We start from the raw sequence: 16,646 nt of genomic DNA, 5'->3' as shown, positions 1-16,646 counted from the left end.
AGAAAAAAAAGGAGGAAAACAATGACATTTATTTTGTCAGGGAAGCTTTTCTATATTGACATTAAAAAATAAGATACATATTCCTTATCTTGAATATTTGTGTTATCTCTGCGATTGAAACGCACCAGTTTATTGGACTAAAGTTTGTGAAATCCTACAGAAAGAGCTTAAGTGTTCTTTAAGCCAGACACAAGCTATCAAGGTTATTTGGAAAGACAATATTTTACCTTTAAAAATGACAGTTTCATCTTTTTCAGGAATTTCATATGCAGCATCAACACCAGGTGGCAGCCGTGGCCAGAATGAAGATATTAAATTAAAATCAGCTCTTCTGACTTCAGGATGCTTGCGCCAAAAGTGCCTTTTGTAAGTATAGAACAGGTTTTAAATAAAATCAGGTGTTCAAACACACTAAAGCGTGAAACCACATCATGGCAACCAGGGCAAGACTTATCTGACTAAACTCAGACATGTACCCCGACTTAGTCACCCTAAGCTCCCTATAATTTCAATAGAAAGAAAGTAATTTCCATGGTAGGATTCCTCTTATCTTGATGTCGATGTCTAAAATAGGTCAGATGAACTGTTTTGTCAAAACTGTTATTATTTTTCCTTATGTGGAAAGGGCTCCTAGTGACACCGGGCTCACACAGCTGATATGGGGCAAGATTTTTGGGAACGAAACCCCATCCTGGGTTACCAATACCAGCTTAGAGAAACAGTCAGTGTGTGCATGAGGATCTTCTGCAAAATAACACTTTACTGTCTATGTGGACTCCAAATTCTGAAGTCAAAACTCGCATTAACATTGATTATGGGGAGGAATCAGGAGAAGCACAGCTACACCATCTGAAAACGAGAGGAATCAGCTTTTTCTAACCATTCTCAAGACTGGGCTGTCATGCCCTGGAGAGGGACAGTTTGTCTGAGTTTAGCACTGAATCAACTATTCTTTCCTTCTATTATTATACTAAATCGCCACTGCAGGTGTTCTTCAAGCAGATATTGTGTCAGGGCTGGTAAATTCTTCGCTCTCTAAAGTGGCCCAGGGCTGGTGGTGCCTTTGCCAAAAGCTGGATTCTCCAAGATGCTAAACCCTCAGGACTTGCCTACATCCTAACACGAGAGCAGCCCATGTTTCACAGGAGCATCTTTCCCCATCCTATTCATAGCATGACCTGTTTCAGAGCTTATCTTCCTTCTTATACTTATCTCTATTTCTCCAGCTACCGTCTTTGATTTTGTTTCCCACCTTTTATCCTGATTCCCTGTCTCATCTTCCTGCCTATAATGGCTGATATTCTGGTTAAAGTTATTTTTCCATGCTGCAGGGCATAACTTAAAAATTATATCTAGCTACTTTGTTTTCAGAAAGCTGACTTACTTGTCTTTAAAGAACATTATTTCTCCACGGAAAGTGGTGACAGCATCAAAAGTTAAATTAGGGCCACAGGTGTTCGGCTGTGCAGGATCTTTTGACTCAGTTGGGTCTTTTACCTCAGTAGATTCCCTTTGGTTGTTGTTGATATTAGAAGACGGTCCTAAAAGAAGCAGTTTATGGAAGAAATAAAAGTGAGAACACATTTAGGTATATCCACTACAAAAAATGCCACTGAAATGTATTCCAAATTCTTTGAAATTATAAAAATTAGTTGATTAATGGTTGTCGATTACCATAGAGATACTGAATGCCATTAATATCATCCTGATGAAGAGGGAATGCTGAAGGATCAAATTTCCTATAAACTGGGTACATGAGAGCATTGGGGTCTTTGGAATGGAAAAGTCCCAGTGAATGGCCAAACTCATGGGCAGCAACATAAAGCAGGTTCGTACCTGAGAACAACAAGCAAGAGACATGATAAGAGTGCCGTGTGTTTTCATTTGTCCTGAAAACATGAAGGACATAAGGTAGGTCAGGTTTCAGAACTGCCTGCCTAAACAGGTGAAGCTGTTATGGAAAATTCAGCTGGTGACGAAATTCTGGTCAGAAAGAAAAATGATTAAATCATTAGAGTACAAAGAAATAGTCTGTAAATCCTGCAGAAGCCTGTGAGGCAGAATGACCCTGGAGCACTGCAGGTGATGTAGCTGGGGAGAGAGAGGCAAGGAGGCTGGAGAAGCAGGGAAAAGGGGGCTGCCAGGTCTGTCAGCTCCCTCCCCAAAAAGTCTCCACTAAGTGCATTTCAGAAGTTCAGCTGGGGCTTTAACTTTTTTAACCAGAGGGATAGAGGCTTTTTACAGCTATGGAAAACAGCTGCACAACACTCCTCCAAATCAGCTCCATTTTTAAGCACTTCTTAAGGAAAAGAGGAGATAGACACTGCGCCCTTGATTTCATGTATAGCCTGCTTCAGGAAAGGATTGGAGATTTGAATTTCCTACCTTCTGTACTTTTGGTCCAGGTTTCATCCTCATCAAAGTGAGCATCTCCACCAAAGTCCTTGCCGGGGGCGTAGGCATGAGCAACAGACCCTCCTGGGCCATCAAAAGGGATGAAGTCATTGTGACCTGAGGACCAAGTCCCATACACAGTTGAGTGGGAGTTTATGGAGGTAATTGATCTCAGCCACACATAGACCTCTCTTTTCTGCTTATTTTGTAAACTTTCAAGTTCCCCTTCCACACAGACTTTGCCAAAATCTCTATTTTTCACAGGGAAAACTAGGAAAATTGGAATTGATGCATCAAGAGTGAAAGCGTGGTTTCCTCAAGAAATGGGTGGACATATACATATTACTCCCACAAGGGAAGAAGAGGACATGGTTTATCTTGAAATATATTTCCTTTTTGGCTCGTAAGTTAAAAATGTCAGAAACTTTCTGTCAGCAGCTTTCAAGTGGTTACCTGAATCTGTCTGGTAATTTAAGAGTTGATGGCAGAAGCAAGACCGTGGGAAGACCATGAGGCCTTGAATGGAGTCTCCAGAAGATTTAAGGACATAGAGGTTACATGTGGTGCCTGCACACTTGCATAGCACAGAGGAGTTGACATGTTCGGGTGGGAACAGAGGAACCAACTAGAAAGTTGCACGTGCTCATGACTGTTAGTGAAAGAGGGAAGGCTGCTGATAAGGTTACCCTTAAGGCAATGCCAAGAATATAAACTTTGATTCTGTTTAGGAGTTATCTAGCTCACACAAAGCACATGCCTGATCCCAGGAGTGTACGTAGAACTACCCACTCCGTAGTGCTCTGAGCTTGGGCATATCTCACAAGCCCTAAATATCCTGTGGTTCTTGCACACATTGGGCATCATGTTACGTATAGATCCAGTGAACTACAGGCAGCTTGTTACATTTATTTTCTTCCTTTTTCTCTTCCTCTGCTTCTACACCCTCCCCCCAAAATTATCGAGGATTGTAGCCACAGCACCTTGAGCAGGAACTCTCTGCTTGTGCAACCTGACACTGAACTTCGCACATACTATCTATGAGAAGAAATCACTAAAATTTCAGTTCAAGTCTCCATATAGGCAGCAACTCGGCAATAGCTCATAATAATTGAGTAGAGTTTTACCTCTGGCTGCAAAGGAGATCATTATGTCTGCATCACCTCTGTCCTTTTGGATGAATTTCAGTGGGGTCACACTGCTCCAAACACTAAACGCTTTCTTGATCGCTGCATTGACATCTGCTGGATGCAAGTCTGGTGTGTAGTTTAATATCCTTTAAAACATAAGATAGAAAACCAGCTCTGCTCTTACAACTTATGCTGTGCAACACTATCTTTGCATTAAGAATTCCACTATAATTACCTGTATGTCAGAACTTGCTTTGCCCATTTTGGCTCTCCTGCAAAAGTGGAGAACCCAGCCACATCAGGGAATCCACAGCAGCGTTTCTGCACTAGGTCCAAAGTACCAGAATCCAGTTTCCCTGTCACCTCCAGTCCAAAGAATTCCTGCATTTCTTTCATTTTTTGGGTCATTGGACTATCACTTTTCCAAATGAAGGATTCCCCATGATTCTTAAAGCCATAGTAACTTTCTAGGTACTTCTAATTAAAAAAAAAAAGCATTTTAGGACAGTCAATTGTGTTTGCTTTTGAAGCTCATAAAAAATTATACTAAAACCATACATGTACTTCTGCTACTTTTTGTTTTATTCCATCTGATCATGGGTATTAGAATTTGTTAAAGCCTGTATGAAAATTTTTCTCTTAATGATAGGTTTTTGCATCATATTATCATTAACAGTGTTTTGCAGTTTACTCAGATACATTCAAAATTAGCAGTTATCTAATAAATAGATTATTTTTGGGTAAGGCATCCTCAACTTACTCTGTCCTCTAGGGTTATCCAGAGACCTTTAGAGAAGATAGTGCAGAAACTGTTCGAAATATGTTACTGAATACAAAATTTCAGTAGTAGTATCCCATTTTCCCACACTTTTTGATAGCAATAATTGAGATGAAACAATATCCTTATTTTATGAAGTGCTGTGTCTCCTAATACCAAAAGTCACGTAAATAACCACATTTCCACCTGAACTACAAAGCAAATGCAGACTGACCAGAAGGTTAATTATTTGTGGAATCAACACGAGCGAATGCATCACCAGTTTTAGTTGTTCTCTACAAAAAATGTAAACTAAGAATGAGTCAGGGTTAAAGAAGCCTTTGTCATCATGGTGCATAATGCAGCCACCTCTATTTTGAGAAACAGCAATCACGTTATTTGTTCTACTGGAATTTGCAGAACTAACACGTCAGCTACTACAAGCAAGTTTCAGAGACAGCAGTGGATGCTCAACAGTTGGTAAAGATCTCCTCCCTGAAGGTCTGACTTCCTCACCTGGATAAGCTGCATGTCTTCTCCTTTATTCCGCCTTATAGCTGCAGGAAAAGCACAAGAAAGTGCTGCACATAGTAACAGGAGAAATAGGAGATTCTCCATTCTCATTTTCACTAGCCTTTAGTAAATCTTCTTTGCATTTTGCTACACATTTACTTCACCCTTATATAGTACTCTGCTTTACAAATCTTTCTAATCCCTGACTCATTAATTCTCACAATTTCTAGTTAGCAACAGAACACATGCAAAACAGCAGCTTTACCATAAAAATGATCAGTGTTGTGCTTCATCCGGTTCCACCCTTGTGCAGGTTTTGCAACATGGAAATATGATTAATGAGGTGATAATAGAGCTGTCATTCTTTTTAATAAGGTCATTAATCTTTTAGTTATAACAAGTCAGTCTTACTCTCCAAAAACTTAAACCCCATCTCTTTAATCTTTTCCATTCAAAGTTTGTATTGATTTCAAATAGGTTGTTGAAGTACCTAAATAAAAAAACACATTCACTGTAGGCAACAAGTAGAAAATGTGCATTCTAGGTTTTTTACAGTTGTTTTTACAGGAGCATGTACTTTTGGAGGCTGTTACTGTGCCATCATGTTTACCTTTGGTAGAGTCCTTTAAAATTAAAAGACCAGTGCTGTAACTTCCCGTTTGATGAAGCAGTGCTTTGTTTATGTAGTTTTTCTTTGATACAGTTCTCACCTGGATGAAACTTTTTTTGTCTGTAGAAAAATGGGGAAGTCTCACAAGGAAACAAAAGCACTTTTCTCACCATATCTAAATTAATTATAAAAATTGAGCCAAGGTGTTTGCATGTCACTTTTATTCAGCACTTTGCACTGACCTCAGGGAATTGCCCAAATGCGTCATATTTCATGGTCTCCTTTTATGCTTACTACAAGATTTTTAAAAGCACTGAGATTTTGTGGATCCAACTATTTGATGGCTTTTTCAGTCAGAGGAGAGAGTCTTCTCTTCTCCATGTCTGCCATTGGTGATAATAACTCCTGAGACTCAACATCAGGTTTGCTCTAGCATTGGGTCTACTTTTCCTCCTCATCCAATCACACCCTCCACTCTCTACCACGAATGAGGACAAAGCAGAGGTGATGGTGAAGGCCCTGGGAACACAGAGATGTGTACTGCCATTAAAGACAACTTTCTCTACTGGAGACTTCTGCATGCGGCTGACACAGGATTTAGGGTACACCTGCAACACTGCAGGGCAGGTGGGACCTTGCATGTGCAGAGAAATAAACTACCTTCCACAGAGCTGGCAGAATAATAGAGCTGTAAGAGGAGACATTATAAATATATTGTACGCTTGAGATATTACTGATTTTTTTTTCTGTTGAAGAGCACTGTGTAAGCACCAGAAGGTTCCCCAAAGAACAGCATGCCTTATGGCCATCCACAGTGGGAAATGGAGGACTGCCAGGTCTGGGAAGCTGAAATGGGGCCAGACCCAAGGCTGGTGGGGCTCTGCAAGAGTTGTCTGGCTGCTGAGGATTGAATTGCTACCCTGAGAGCAGACACCTAACTGAAGTGTTTGCATCAGAGCAGAAGCACCCTCCTTGGTCCTGGAAGGAGATGGGCAAACTCAGGGAACAACCCAGAACCTGATCAGCTGAGCCAAGGGGGAGTGATCCCTGGAGGGAGCTTTTGGTAATGACTGTACTCACGTAGTTAGGTTAGGTGTTCCTAGCTAGAGTGGGTGAGATGAATCTAAAAATTGGGTGCAGCTCACACACCCACAGAACCTCTCTGCAGAAATAGCTTCTGGTACTTTACAGTACCCCTATAGCTTTCCAACTTTTTTTTCTTCCCATACAGTATCTCTATCAGTACAGTGTCTCTGTGGTTCTAGACAAAACAACTTTCCAGTCTGCAGGACTTGATAATTTTCCTCGTTCATCTTTCTCTCTAATGAAAGGGCCATTAGGAGCCATTAAAACCATCTAGGAAGTTGTTGATTAAATTTATACAGTTTTCTGGATTAGCAGCCTTCTCAAATACATCCTTTTGCTATTCTGTCAACCTCTTTCTCACTTGTCTTGATGCTACTCACCTTTGCCGTCAAGACATCAGTCACCTTGTCAAGTATTTTTCAATCATCTCAAATATGATTTCTGAAGAAAATTCTGTAACCACAGAGTTCTTTTTTGATGTTCTCCTTGGGGGGGATTTCACCCAGAAGTAGTACAACATAAAACAACAATCTCTTGTTTTGGCTTAAAGAAGTGAGTGTAAAAATTTCTTTGTTCTTCTTCTTTCAGCCTTTAAAAGTGCCTGGATGAGCTCTTAAGATTGCCATTATCTTTCTGTCTTCCAGAATCAGTCTTTTGCCTTTGACGCATTGCTGTAGCCCCAGCTCCTGCTAGTTTTACCAGAGAAAGACACGTAATGCTGACAAGAAGTATTAAAATTTGCTCGTTTTTGGCAAAGTTGTTGCTAATCCATGGTTTGTATATTTAAAAACTAATGCATACTGTAGTACAGAGAAAAGTCAAAGAACATCTGGCAGAGCCTCAACAAGTCATAATTAAGTTGTTTTATTCTGCAAAGGGTGAGGGCTTAATTATGCAAAGCTTGAAAATGCCTCACTCTGCTGCCTTACACACCCTCAGTGTCAAGGCCAGCCTGGGCTCTGGTAGCAGTGCAGGACCCCTGGACGAGACCTACGAGAACATATCCATGCAATGAGAAGATTCTGAGCTGCAAAACTGCAGCTTCAGCCGTTGCCGCCGATGAGTGGTGCTTAACCCAGCGCCTCTGGAAACTCCTTCCTGGCTCTGCTGCAAACCCTCAGACCTGGCAGCACAAACCTAGCCTCAAAATATCATATTGCTGATGAATACAAACGTGTGACCTACTTCTGGCTTTTATGTAACGGTCATAGCAATGCTGATTCACTGACAGGGCCCTTTTTGTCCCAGCCAGCTTGGACACAGGTCCAGCCTTGCTCTCCAGTGCGGAGTTTCCAGGGCCTCCTGCCAGCTTGATTATTTCTCTCTATGCTTGTGGCCGTGCTGTCTGTGCCTGTTGAGTAGACTCTTGCTTTGTACACAAAACCTACCCAGGAAGATCTTAAATCCCAGGCAAAGAGAACAGCATTAGACATATATTTCCAAGTATCATCCACAACCACAGCAAGTACCTTGAAAATCAGACAAGGAAGAGGAAATTCAGATCTTTATCACAACATCTCCAAATACTCCCATGTTACACATTCATTCTCCTTCCCAAAAAGTGACATATCACAGCTTCTGGGAGTGGGACTAAACCAGTGCTCCAGTTATAGAGCAAGTGCTTGTGACCAAATGATCAGATGTCCAGATCTGGAGCCCATTGCTTTGTTGTAACATTTAGAAGTTCCTGGTACATGTGACTGAAGTGCCAGAAGAGCAGCCGCTCCCCTGATTCTTTTTGTTTCCTCTGCTCCCGACATTTTTGTGTAAGCATGTACTGTAACAAGCTCACACAGCTAATACTCTGTAAGGGCCCTATTAAACTGTGAGTAAAGTCATCAAGACATTTTTGCCTGAGTTTTCATGTGCAAGATATTTGGTCTGGGACAATAATTTTACGGTCAAGAAGTTCAGACGTAACTGGGTTGTTTTGCATGCCTGGTCTCAGGCTCCAGGGAAAGTTCATGTTCATAGAGTATGAGTACTTGGAATTTTGTTTATGGACAAATTTCCCCTGCTGGTATCCAAAAAGCTTTTCTTTCTAGTAGTCTTTTATGAGTTATACCAAAATCACAGTTACAAGAAATCTTCTCTTGCCCACAGGCAGTTCCAGCACTTCTGTTTCCAAACTCATTTGAATTACATATTATTATACAATTTACCACGAATTTCTTTGCTTTTCTCAAACTGAAAGTAATGTGCTTTTGTCGTTAAAGTTTATGACATTAACAAACCAGAAGCACAGATTGAAAATCCATGGTTAACACACCTCACCAGACCCAGCCTGGTTAGCTCAGTGGGTTGAGTGCCCTGCTGATAACACCAAGGTTGTGGTTTTGATTCCTGTTTGGTCCCCATGTGTTGCCTGATCTAGTCGAGAGGTGGTGTCCCTGCCCGTGACAGGGAGTTTGGATTAAAATGATCTCTTAAGTCCCTTCCAGCCCAGGCCATTCTATGATTCTATGACCCCTTGTCCAGATGAAATCCATGCCATGTTGTCTTCTCCTTATGGTCCAGGTTAGACCACAACACTGAAGACTTTCTAGATTTTCCTTCACAGCCAAGTAAAAAAAAAATAATTTTTTTCAGATATTAGTATTTTAAGCTAATTAATACCTGGAGGTAGGGGATTATTTAATTTAGCTGTTTCCTTCGGGTAGTAACTAAAAAAACAGCAGCAGCCTTATTTAAGAGATATAAGTTAATACAATGGCCAAGGTGAGCCATCATAAGGATCATGAGTGCTCTGCTTCATCATTGCTGAAATGTTCTTTTTAGTTCTTCCTTAACCACTTTCAAATCTCAGTCAACAGTCAGAGCCTAGAGGCTTGATTTCTGAAGGTACAAGAAGGTATCTAGTTAGGATATCAAAGTGTGTAGGCACTGCTAAAATCAAAGGGAATTAAACACATTATTTGAGTACAAGCAGTACTCACAAGCGCTCTGCCTAACCCTGGAGGCATCTAAAGTTGTTGGGCTGAAGTTTCTTTTGGACAGGCTGTGCACACAGAACGAACTATTGAGAAAGACACTGGGAGATGTTGAGGCAACACCAGTTTTCCCGTGTCGCTGCCCTGGCTGCATGGCTGCCAGGTGAGCTCACCCAGATGCCTCCTCTCCAGTGGACTGAACCAGAACACAAGAAAGTTGCTATTTTACACTTTATTACTCAAAACCAACTTGATTAATAAATAGTTGGAAAACAAAATAAATTAAAACTGTACATTATGTTTTACTTTTTTAAAGTTTTAAATTAAAATTGCCAAAGGCCACCATTTCAGGCTTAGATGCACAGTAACAGCTGAATGATACTGCTTATAACCAAGAAATATGAAAAAACATTTCTGGTACAAATTCAGTCCTGCACCATCACTTAGTATTTCTAGCAGTTAAACCAGCTGTTGCTCTTCATTATACGGATGAGTTTCTTGTTCTTGGTGTCAACCACATACTGTTTTGATCCGTGGAAAAAGTAGAAATGTCCTAGAATTGGAAGGACAAAATATTGGCAAATTAGTATTTCCTCTTTGTATACCTATAAATATACACATGTTCCTGGCTGATTTTAAAAAAGTCAGAACAAATATTTCATATACACATATAGGTATTTGAAACATACTTTCTGGGCTTTGGTTGATAGTCTTCTCTTTTGTTTCTTATTACATTTAAATTTATTTACCATTTTTCTGAAGAGCAGCATCAACTGTGTGGCCAACTCCTCGGAAGTCAGCTGCTATTTTTCTTGGATATCCCCTTTCCATTGATTGGGTATTTTCATTGAAACTGAATAAAGAAATTGTACAAACCAAGAAACAAGCATGTGATGTTCAGTATTGAAACTAGGTGGAACATTTACTAAATAAGCCTGTTCTTACCTGAAAATTCAGTAAATGTGATCATTTGTGTTGTGATAGAACTGTGTAAGTCCTGGGAGGGGTGAATATTTACATCTTTAGTGGCCTATGCAAGGCTGCTCTCAGAAGAGCAGGCTAAATATTTCACTTCCATTTCCTGAGACAGATAATAAGGCTGGATGGGGCTTATAATGAGTAATAAACTTAAGTAATTATTCAAATTCAATATTTTAATTTTAGACCATTCAGTCTATGAAGTGGAATGCAAACTTCTGATTTGATAATACACTTTCAAGATAATATTACAGATTAATTATTAGGGCTAATATTACTTCTTAGCTGAAATGTTTCTTAAAAAGTAAATATTTTAATCTCCTTCCATAACTTTCTTGATAGATTTATCATTTATAAATTTCAGGGAGTACTTCTGCCCCTCAATAGCTACTGAACGCATAGAAGAGGTGATGACAAAGTCTAGTCACATTATATTTTTATACTAAGTTCATGCAATACTGCTTCCTAATGAATAAACAAAGCTTATTTGTCTATTAATCACAGACTTCTAAGAGTAAATGGATGTTGTCTTAATCTCAATTTTTACAGATTGTGTTCTGTGAAAATACATGAGTAACTGCCTGTGAGTTTCAGCTTTAGACTGGTTGAGAAGGCTGACAACAAGAGGTCATGAATTTACTGTACAAATATTAATAATAACTAATAATACTAATACAAATATGACATTTTAAAATCGATTTTGATTCTCTGCTGCACAAAAGAGGACTGAGCCTTACCTCCAGTACTTGTTGCCTACAAAGAAATAGGTTTTCTTGGTGTTTTCATCATGAACAGCTGCATCAATTTTCCTGACACTGGTGGGGAAGCCCAGGTTGTGAATGGGCTTGGGGAAGCCCGGCTCTATCCTGTAGCCACTGACAGCCCAGTACTGGTCATCTGCAGGAAAACCAGAAAATTAGCAGGGATTCCTGAGGAGGCTGAGCTCCTTTTCATCAAAGCTCCAGAACTGTCTGTACAGTAAATGCCATCAAACAGCACAGATGTCCAGCTGAGAACACAGTCCTCTAGGGTAGACATTAGTTTGAATATTTCAGAGCTGTTGGAGTTTCCACTTGTTGTAGTTGTTACAGTAATATATACTCAGTAGTTAAAACCCAACACATTTTCTAGGTGTGCATGGCTTGTTTAAAGATGTATTGATTGCCTACATAATGTAGGCAATCAATGTTTTCTCAGCTATGATCTCTTTCACTGACAACAGAAGAGTAAAATCATATTGCACAAGCCTGTTATGAAGCAGCATTAGTTAATGACAGTAACAGCATTTTCAAAATGAAAATAGATTTAAATGCTGAGAATACCTTGTATTAGTATTAGCATTAGGATTAGTATTAGTAGTATTAGTATTAATTAGTATAATAATACTTCCATTATTATTACATAATATTAGTAGTACTACCATAACTTTAGTCATTCATAAAAAGGACTGATGGAAATACCTTTAAAAAATAACACTCGGTCCTTCTTGTCAACCTCATAACCAGCATCAAAGCCAGCTGCCAGTGACGGCCAGAATGAGGAGATGGTGTCGTGCTCAATGTCTGAGAAATACGGACTTTTGCGCCAGACGTAGCTGATAGAAATGAAAACAGCAGTGTTTCATTGTCTATATTTCACTGGGAGTTCAGTAGCCCAGAAATGTATTTTAAATCCTACTCTCTGGGTGCTGGAGCCAATCCTCCTTATCAGGCAGAGTTATCACCCCTTTTGGGGTGTAGTGTTTCACTCTGCCCTGCTCTCTCATAGATGGTTGTACTTTGCTCTGGGTTGCTCTGAGGTCACAAAACAGTTGAGGTTGGAAAAGACCTCTAGAGGTCATCTTGTCTAATCCCTAGGCTCATACAGAGGCACCTAGAGCTGGTGGCTCTTTAGACCTCTCCACTGGCCCTGTGATGGCTTGCCCAAGACAATGTGTGATGTCTGTGGTAGTGCTCAGAATTGACACTTTCTCTTCACTGCGTCCCATACAGGTAGGCACAACTGTATTCTTAATTTCAATTTGGTTACAAGCATTCATTAAACACTCTTGAGAAACATGTTAAAACTCAGTTTAAGAAGGAACCACTCCTTCCTTTCCTTCCCTGAAAATTATTATGCTGTTAAGCTACAATTCCACATCATGCGTTTTAGAAGGCAAATCAGACCCACATCAGGAAAGGGAGCTTGTTCAATCAAAACACAATTATTAAGCCAAGAAGTGGGTGAAACCCTGCGCCTGACATGTCATTCACCCTTGTTGGGGTGGATGCCCTCAGCCAACTACCCCTTATAGTGCCCAGTGTCAGAGCGTGCTCAGAAAGTGGACACCTGTAACATCAGGAGCTCCCTAAAGACAGTAGTGGGCAATGGTCCAGTGCAGACTCCTAGGTCAGGGAGATATCAAAAGTCAACAGTGACATTTTCCACAGCTCCCTGACCCACTTTTGGGATGCTGCAATGAGGATGGTGCTGCATGCAAAGCAGCTGCAGGCTAAGGAATGACACTGAGGTTATTCAGCCTTGCACAATTTTAACAGACATGGATGATGATGTATGATGGCTTAAAACATTTTACTCACCTGTCAGTAAATCCTATTACTCATTCAGCCCTAGCTGGGCTAGTAAAATTTTGAAAAGTTGCTCTAATACTTTCAAAAATAAATAACTTCCTTTATAATCAAAGGAAGATAAATTCCTTGAACTGAAATTTATGCTTTGCCTTTGTGAGTCTCACAAAAAAAGGTGTTGCTAGAAATCAAAGCACTTACCTGCCTTTGAAGAACAGTATTTCCCCACGGAGAGTGGTGATAGCATCAAATGTCAAATGAGGATCACAGTCCTTTGGTCTGGTGGGGGTTTCGGAGGGTGTTGTCTCTGTTGGTTCTTCATGGCGTGACGTTTCAGTTGGTGCTTCTGTAGGTGTCATTTCAGTTGGCTCTTGTGGGGGAAAAGCTTTTGTTGGAAGTGCAGGAGATTCCCTGGGGGGTCCTTTGGGAAACAGGTAAGTATAGAATTGGAAGCTGAATTAGAGTGTTTCATGTTGCAGAGTTTCAGAATAGAGTCAAATACATAGGTTTCCTAAAGTTAAAATTCAACAGGTAAATGAGTGTTAGTGAGTTTCTGGGCAATTTAACTCTGCTATCTATGTTGCTGACTGTTAAAATGATCTCTGGCATTGTTTTGCCCTGACAAGCCTTTGGTCTCTCAAACTGTATGTGCTCAGGAGTTAATGTAGAGCAAACACCTTTTCCAAAAGTAATTTCTGCATGTTACCAACCTTTCGTGGAAGAGAGTTTAATACTATAGACATAGGCTGTTCCTCTGGTATCATCAGAGAAAGGCTCTTGGACCTTCTGACTTACTGGCATGGATACAGCCCACAGATTCCGTTTTGCAGACATAGACTCTTAACCACAAAGAAAACACAGATTTGCCTAAAAATATCAGGAAATTAAACCTCAGAATCCTTCCTGCAATAGAAAGTTCAGTGCATTTTAGCTGCTGGGTAAAATTCATAATAAATGCTTATCCATCAAAAAATGATTCTTCTTGCTTACCATAAAGGGCCTGAATGCCATCAATATCATCCTGAGGAAGCCTGTAGTTCCTTGTATCTGTGGCCATATATATAGGATACATCAAAGCACCAAAGACATTGGAATGACCAAGACCTAGTGAGTGGCCCAGCTCATGAGCAGCAACAAGAAATAAGCTGTAACCTAAAAAAAAAATCCAGAACAAACACCAAATAAATTTGCTTGCATGACAGTGGGAAATAGGTGACATTGTCTTATGCATGATGCAACTTTCATAGTCTTAATAAACCAGAAAAATGTAACTATGTCACAAGTAAAAGCTTCTCTGACATCCTGGAGGAGAAGTTAGTTTCAAATTGTGAACATTTATTTCTCACACGAAATCAATCTGGGGATGTTTTTTGTTCATGTTGCAGATATCGTCCTGCCAATAAAGGAAGTTCCTTTAATGTTAATGGTAACAGAAGACTGGGTGAGAACATTTTAGTTATATGGTAAGATTTTGGGAATACTAAATGACATGGAATTCACCTGGTAACTACTTCATAAAGCAGTTACATGTAACGTCATCCCTGGACATTGCTCTAAACTAGAACACTTCACTGTTAGAACTTTTAAGGTTATTACCTGAGGGTGAAAATTCCCCACCTTACAATCTCATGATCAACCAATATTGCTGTTTCATGCTAATCTCATTTCCTTCACTGGAGCTGTTATTGCAGTCTGTGCATTAAGTTCAGGAGACTGTCATTACTGCAGCCCAGGTCAGAACATGCAGAATCATTTTACTAAATTACACTGACATTTCATATCTCAGTGAACACTGGAACTACTGCCATGATATCTATGACTTTACAGTGTCTTCAAGACAACACTGTCTAATAAAATGCAGGCAACACAGTATTTAATGTTACCTACCATTATAGGTAGCAAATTTGGTCCAGTATTCATCTTCATCAAAGTGAGCATCTCCTCCTATCCCATTGCCGGGAGGATAAGCGTGAGCCAGAGTTCCTCCTGGACCATCAAAGGAATAAAAGTCCCCATGAACTGAAAAAAAAAAAAATAGAAAGTGATGTTTTTCATAATTTCTGTAAGAAAAAAAAATGACAAATCATTCTCAGGGAAGGGAATCTCCTTACATCCAGCTGCAAAGGAGATCATTATATCTGCTTGACCACTGTAGAGCCTAGTGAATCTCAGAGGGGTGACACTGCTCCAGAGCTGAAATGCTTTTGCAATTGCTTCCTCTACATCAGCTTGTAGCATGTCTGGAGTGTAGTTCAAAATCCTGTGAAATAAGGAGAAAGGAATTAAAAGCAACTAGATCACATGTGATGGAGGTACAGAGTATCAAATTAAAGTATTTTAGTGGGTGGTTGTTATTATTCATGTCTCTTGAGTTGTTTATTTTCAAATTATTTGCTTACATAATAGAAGAAGTTTTAGGAGTTTTCATTCACCTCTTTCAGAAACCCTATTGTATATTATCTCAGTTGTATCCCGTCTATCCACTGAGTATATTATTTAGTAGGTTGTTAACTAACTAATGTAAACTCCTATTTTGGTATTTTCATCATGATTTGAAAGCCTAAAGCAAAGAATACTTATAGTCCCCACATCCATGTCCCTTTTACCCTGAATGGGGGTTTTATATAGAGAAATACAAGAATAAATAGTAAAGAACCTGTTGGTATTACTTCTGCCTAGCAGTTGCAAAGCTTCCCAGTGGTGCACAGAGAAATATGCTATAATATGTTACCGATATGTCACGTCTTCTTTCCTCCACCGAGGGCTCTGTGGGAAGGTGCTGTATGAACGGACGTCGGGCATTCCACATCTAGGCTGCTTCATCATGTCCAGTGTCTTATGATTCAGCTCCCCTGTCACCTCTAGCCCAAAGAATGACTGCATTTCTCGAATTTTGTCAGCCATGTGATTGAGGTTCTTTGATTTAAAAAGAGAATTTTTCTCTTCTTTAAAATCATAAAAATTTTCCAGGTATTTCTGATGGTGAAGAAAAAGCAATAGTTTAGAACATAAATGTTTCTTTTCAAATATAGAGAGTTGTTAACACAATATTCTACATCATTAATACATGACTATATACATTTTCTCAAAAGAGTATTTCTTCAGCTATATCTGTAGTTCTTACCTTGGCAAATTGCATATCTTCTTTTTCTTTTTCTGGAACCACTGGGAAAGCATATGAACATGCAACACAGAGTAACCCAAAGAAAGAAAGGCTTTTTGTCATCATCTTTGCCTCTCTGTCCTAACAGCCCTTGCTAGAAGTCTTCTCAATCTCTTCTTCTTCTGTCCAGGGCTCACCAGTGTTTCTCTATTTATATCAGTTGTGTGCTTGCTAAAGTCAATAACTGCATGACTCAGTTTATAACATCCTCTGATTTCCCACAGAAACACAGAAAACAAATTTAGAATCAAGCTAACACATGACAGCTTACCTTGCCCAAAAACCCCTGATTTCGCAACTGGACAGTATTTTTTTTTTCTTCATTCCTAAAGTGGACCAGTATTTTACTTACAAATGTCTAAATCTATAATCAGTCACTTGGATAAAAATCAACTAGTTTTTCAGAGATGCTAAAGGGACCTGGCTCTTTGTGAGGGACAACAATCTGCACTTTTCTGTAGCACATTACCAGAGACTCACAGAAACTGCCTCTCAAGACTTCCAAAACTGCCTCTCAGTTT

At 39.7% G+C, this 16,646-nt stretch overlaps 2 protein-coding genes across 2 annotated transcripts; both read right to left on the bottom strand.

The window, feature by feature from the left end:
* Positions 1–227: 227 nt before the first annotated feature.
* Positions 228–4,896, bottom strand: LOC104280485 (stromelysin-1-like; the record flags this gene model as incomplete). Its single annotated transcript, XM_009878151.1, has 7 exons — positions 4,795–4,896; positions 3,757–3,998; positions 3,519–3,667; positions 2,386–2,511; positions 1,675–1,836; positions 1,385–1,541; positions 228–361 (listed from the first exon to the last, which is right to left on the bottom strand). Coding segments are annotated over exons 1-7 (1,072 nt in total), but the record flags the coding sequence as incomplete, so codon positions are not given.
* Positions 4,897–9,648: 4,752 nt separating this feature from the next.
* On the bottom strand, positions 9,649–16,191 carry LOC104268312 (stromelysin-1-like). Its single transcript, XM_009878148.1, has 10 exons — positions 16,087–16,191; positions 15,694–15,938; positions 15,074–15,222; positions 14,850–14,981; positions 13,953–14,114; positions 13,164–13,383; positions 11,856–11,989; positions 11,133–11,292; positions 10,167–10,270; positions 9,649–9,970 (listed from the first exon to the last, which is right to left on the bottom strand). The coding sequence occupies exons 1-10, from the start codon at positions 16,189–16,191 to the stop codon at positions 9,870–9,872; spliced, it is 1,512 nt and encodes a 503-aa protein (XP_009876450.1). The 3' UTR covers positions 9,649–9,869.
* Positions 16,192–16,646: the final 455 nt, after the last annotated feature.

The sequence above is a fragment of the Apaloderma vittatum genome, unplaced genomic scaffold, assembly GCF_000703405.1.
Source record: "Apaloderma vittatum isolate BGI_N311 unplaced genomic scaffold, ASM70340v1 scaffold20541, whole genome shotgun sequence".
Lineage (NCBI taxonomy): Eukaryota > Metazoa > Chordata > Aves > Trogoniformes > Trogonidae > Apaloderma > Apaloderma vittatum.
Note: the sequence above shows the minus strand (reverse complement) of the source record. Positions and strands in the feature narration are given on the sequence as shown.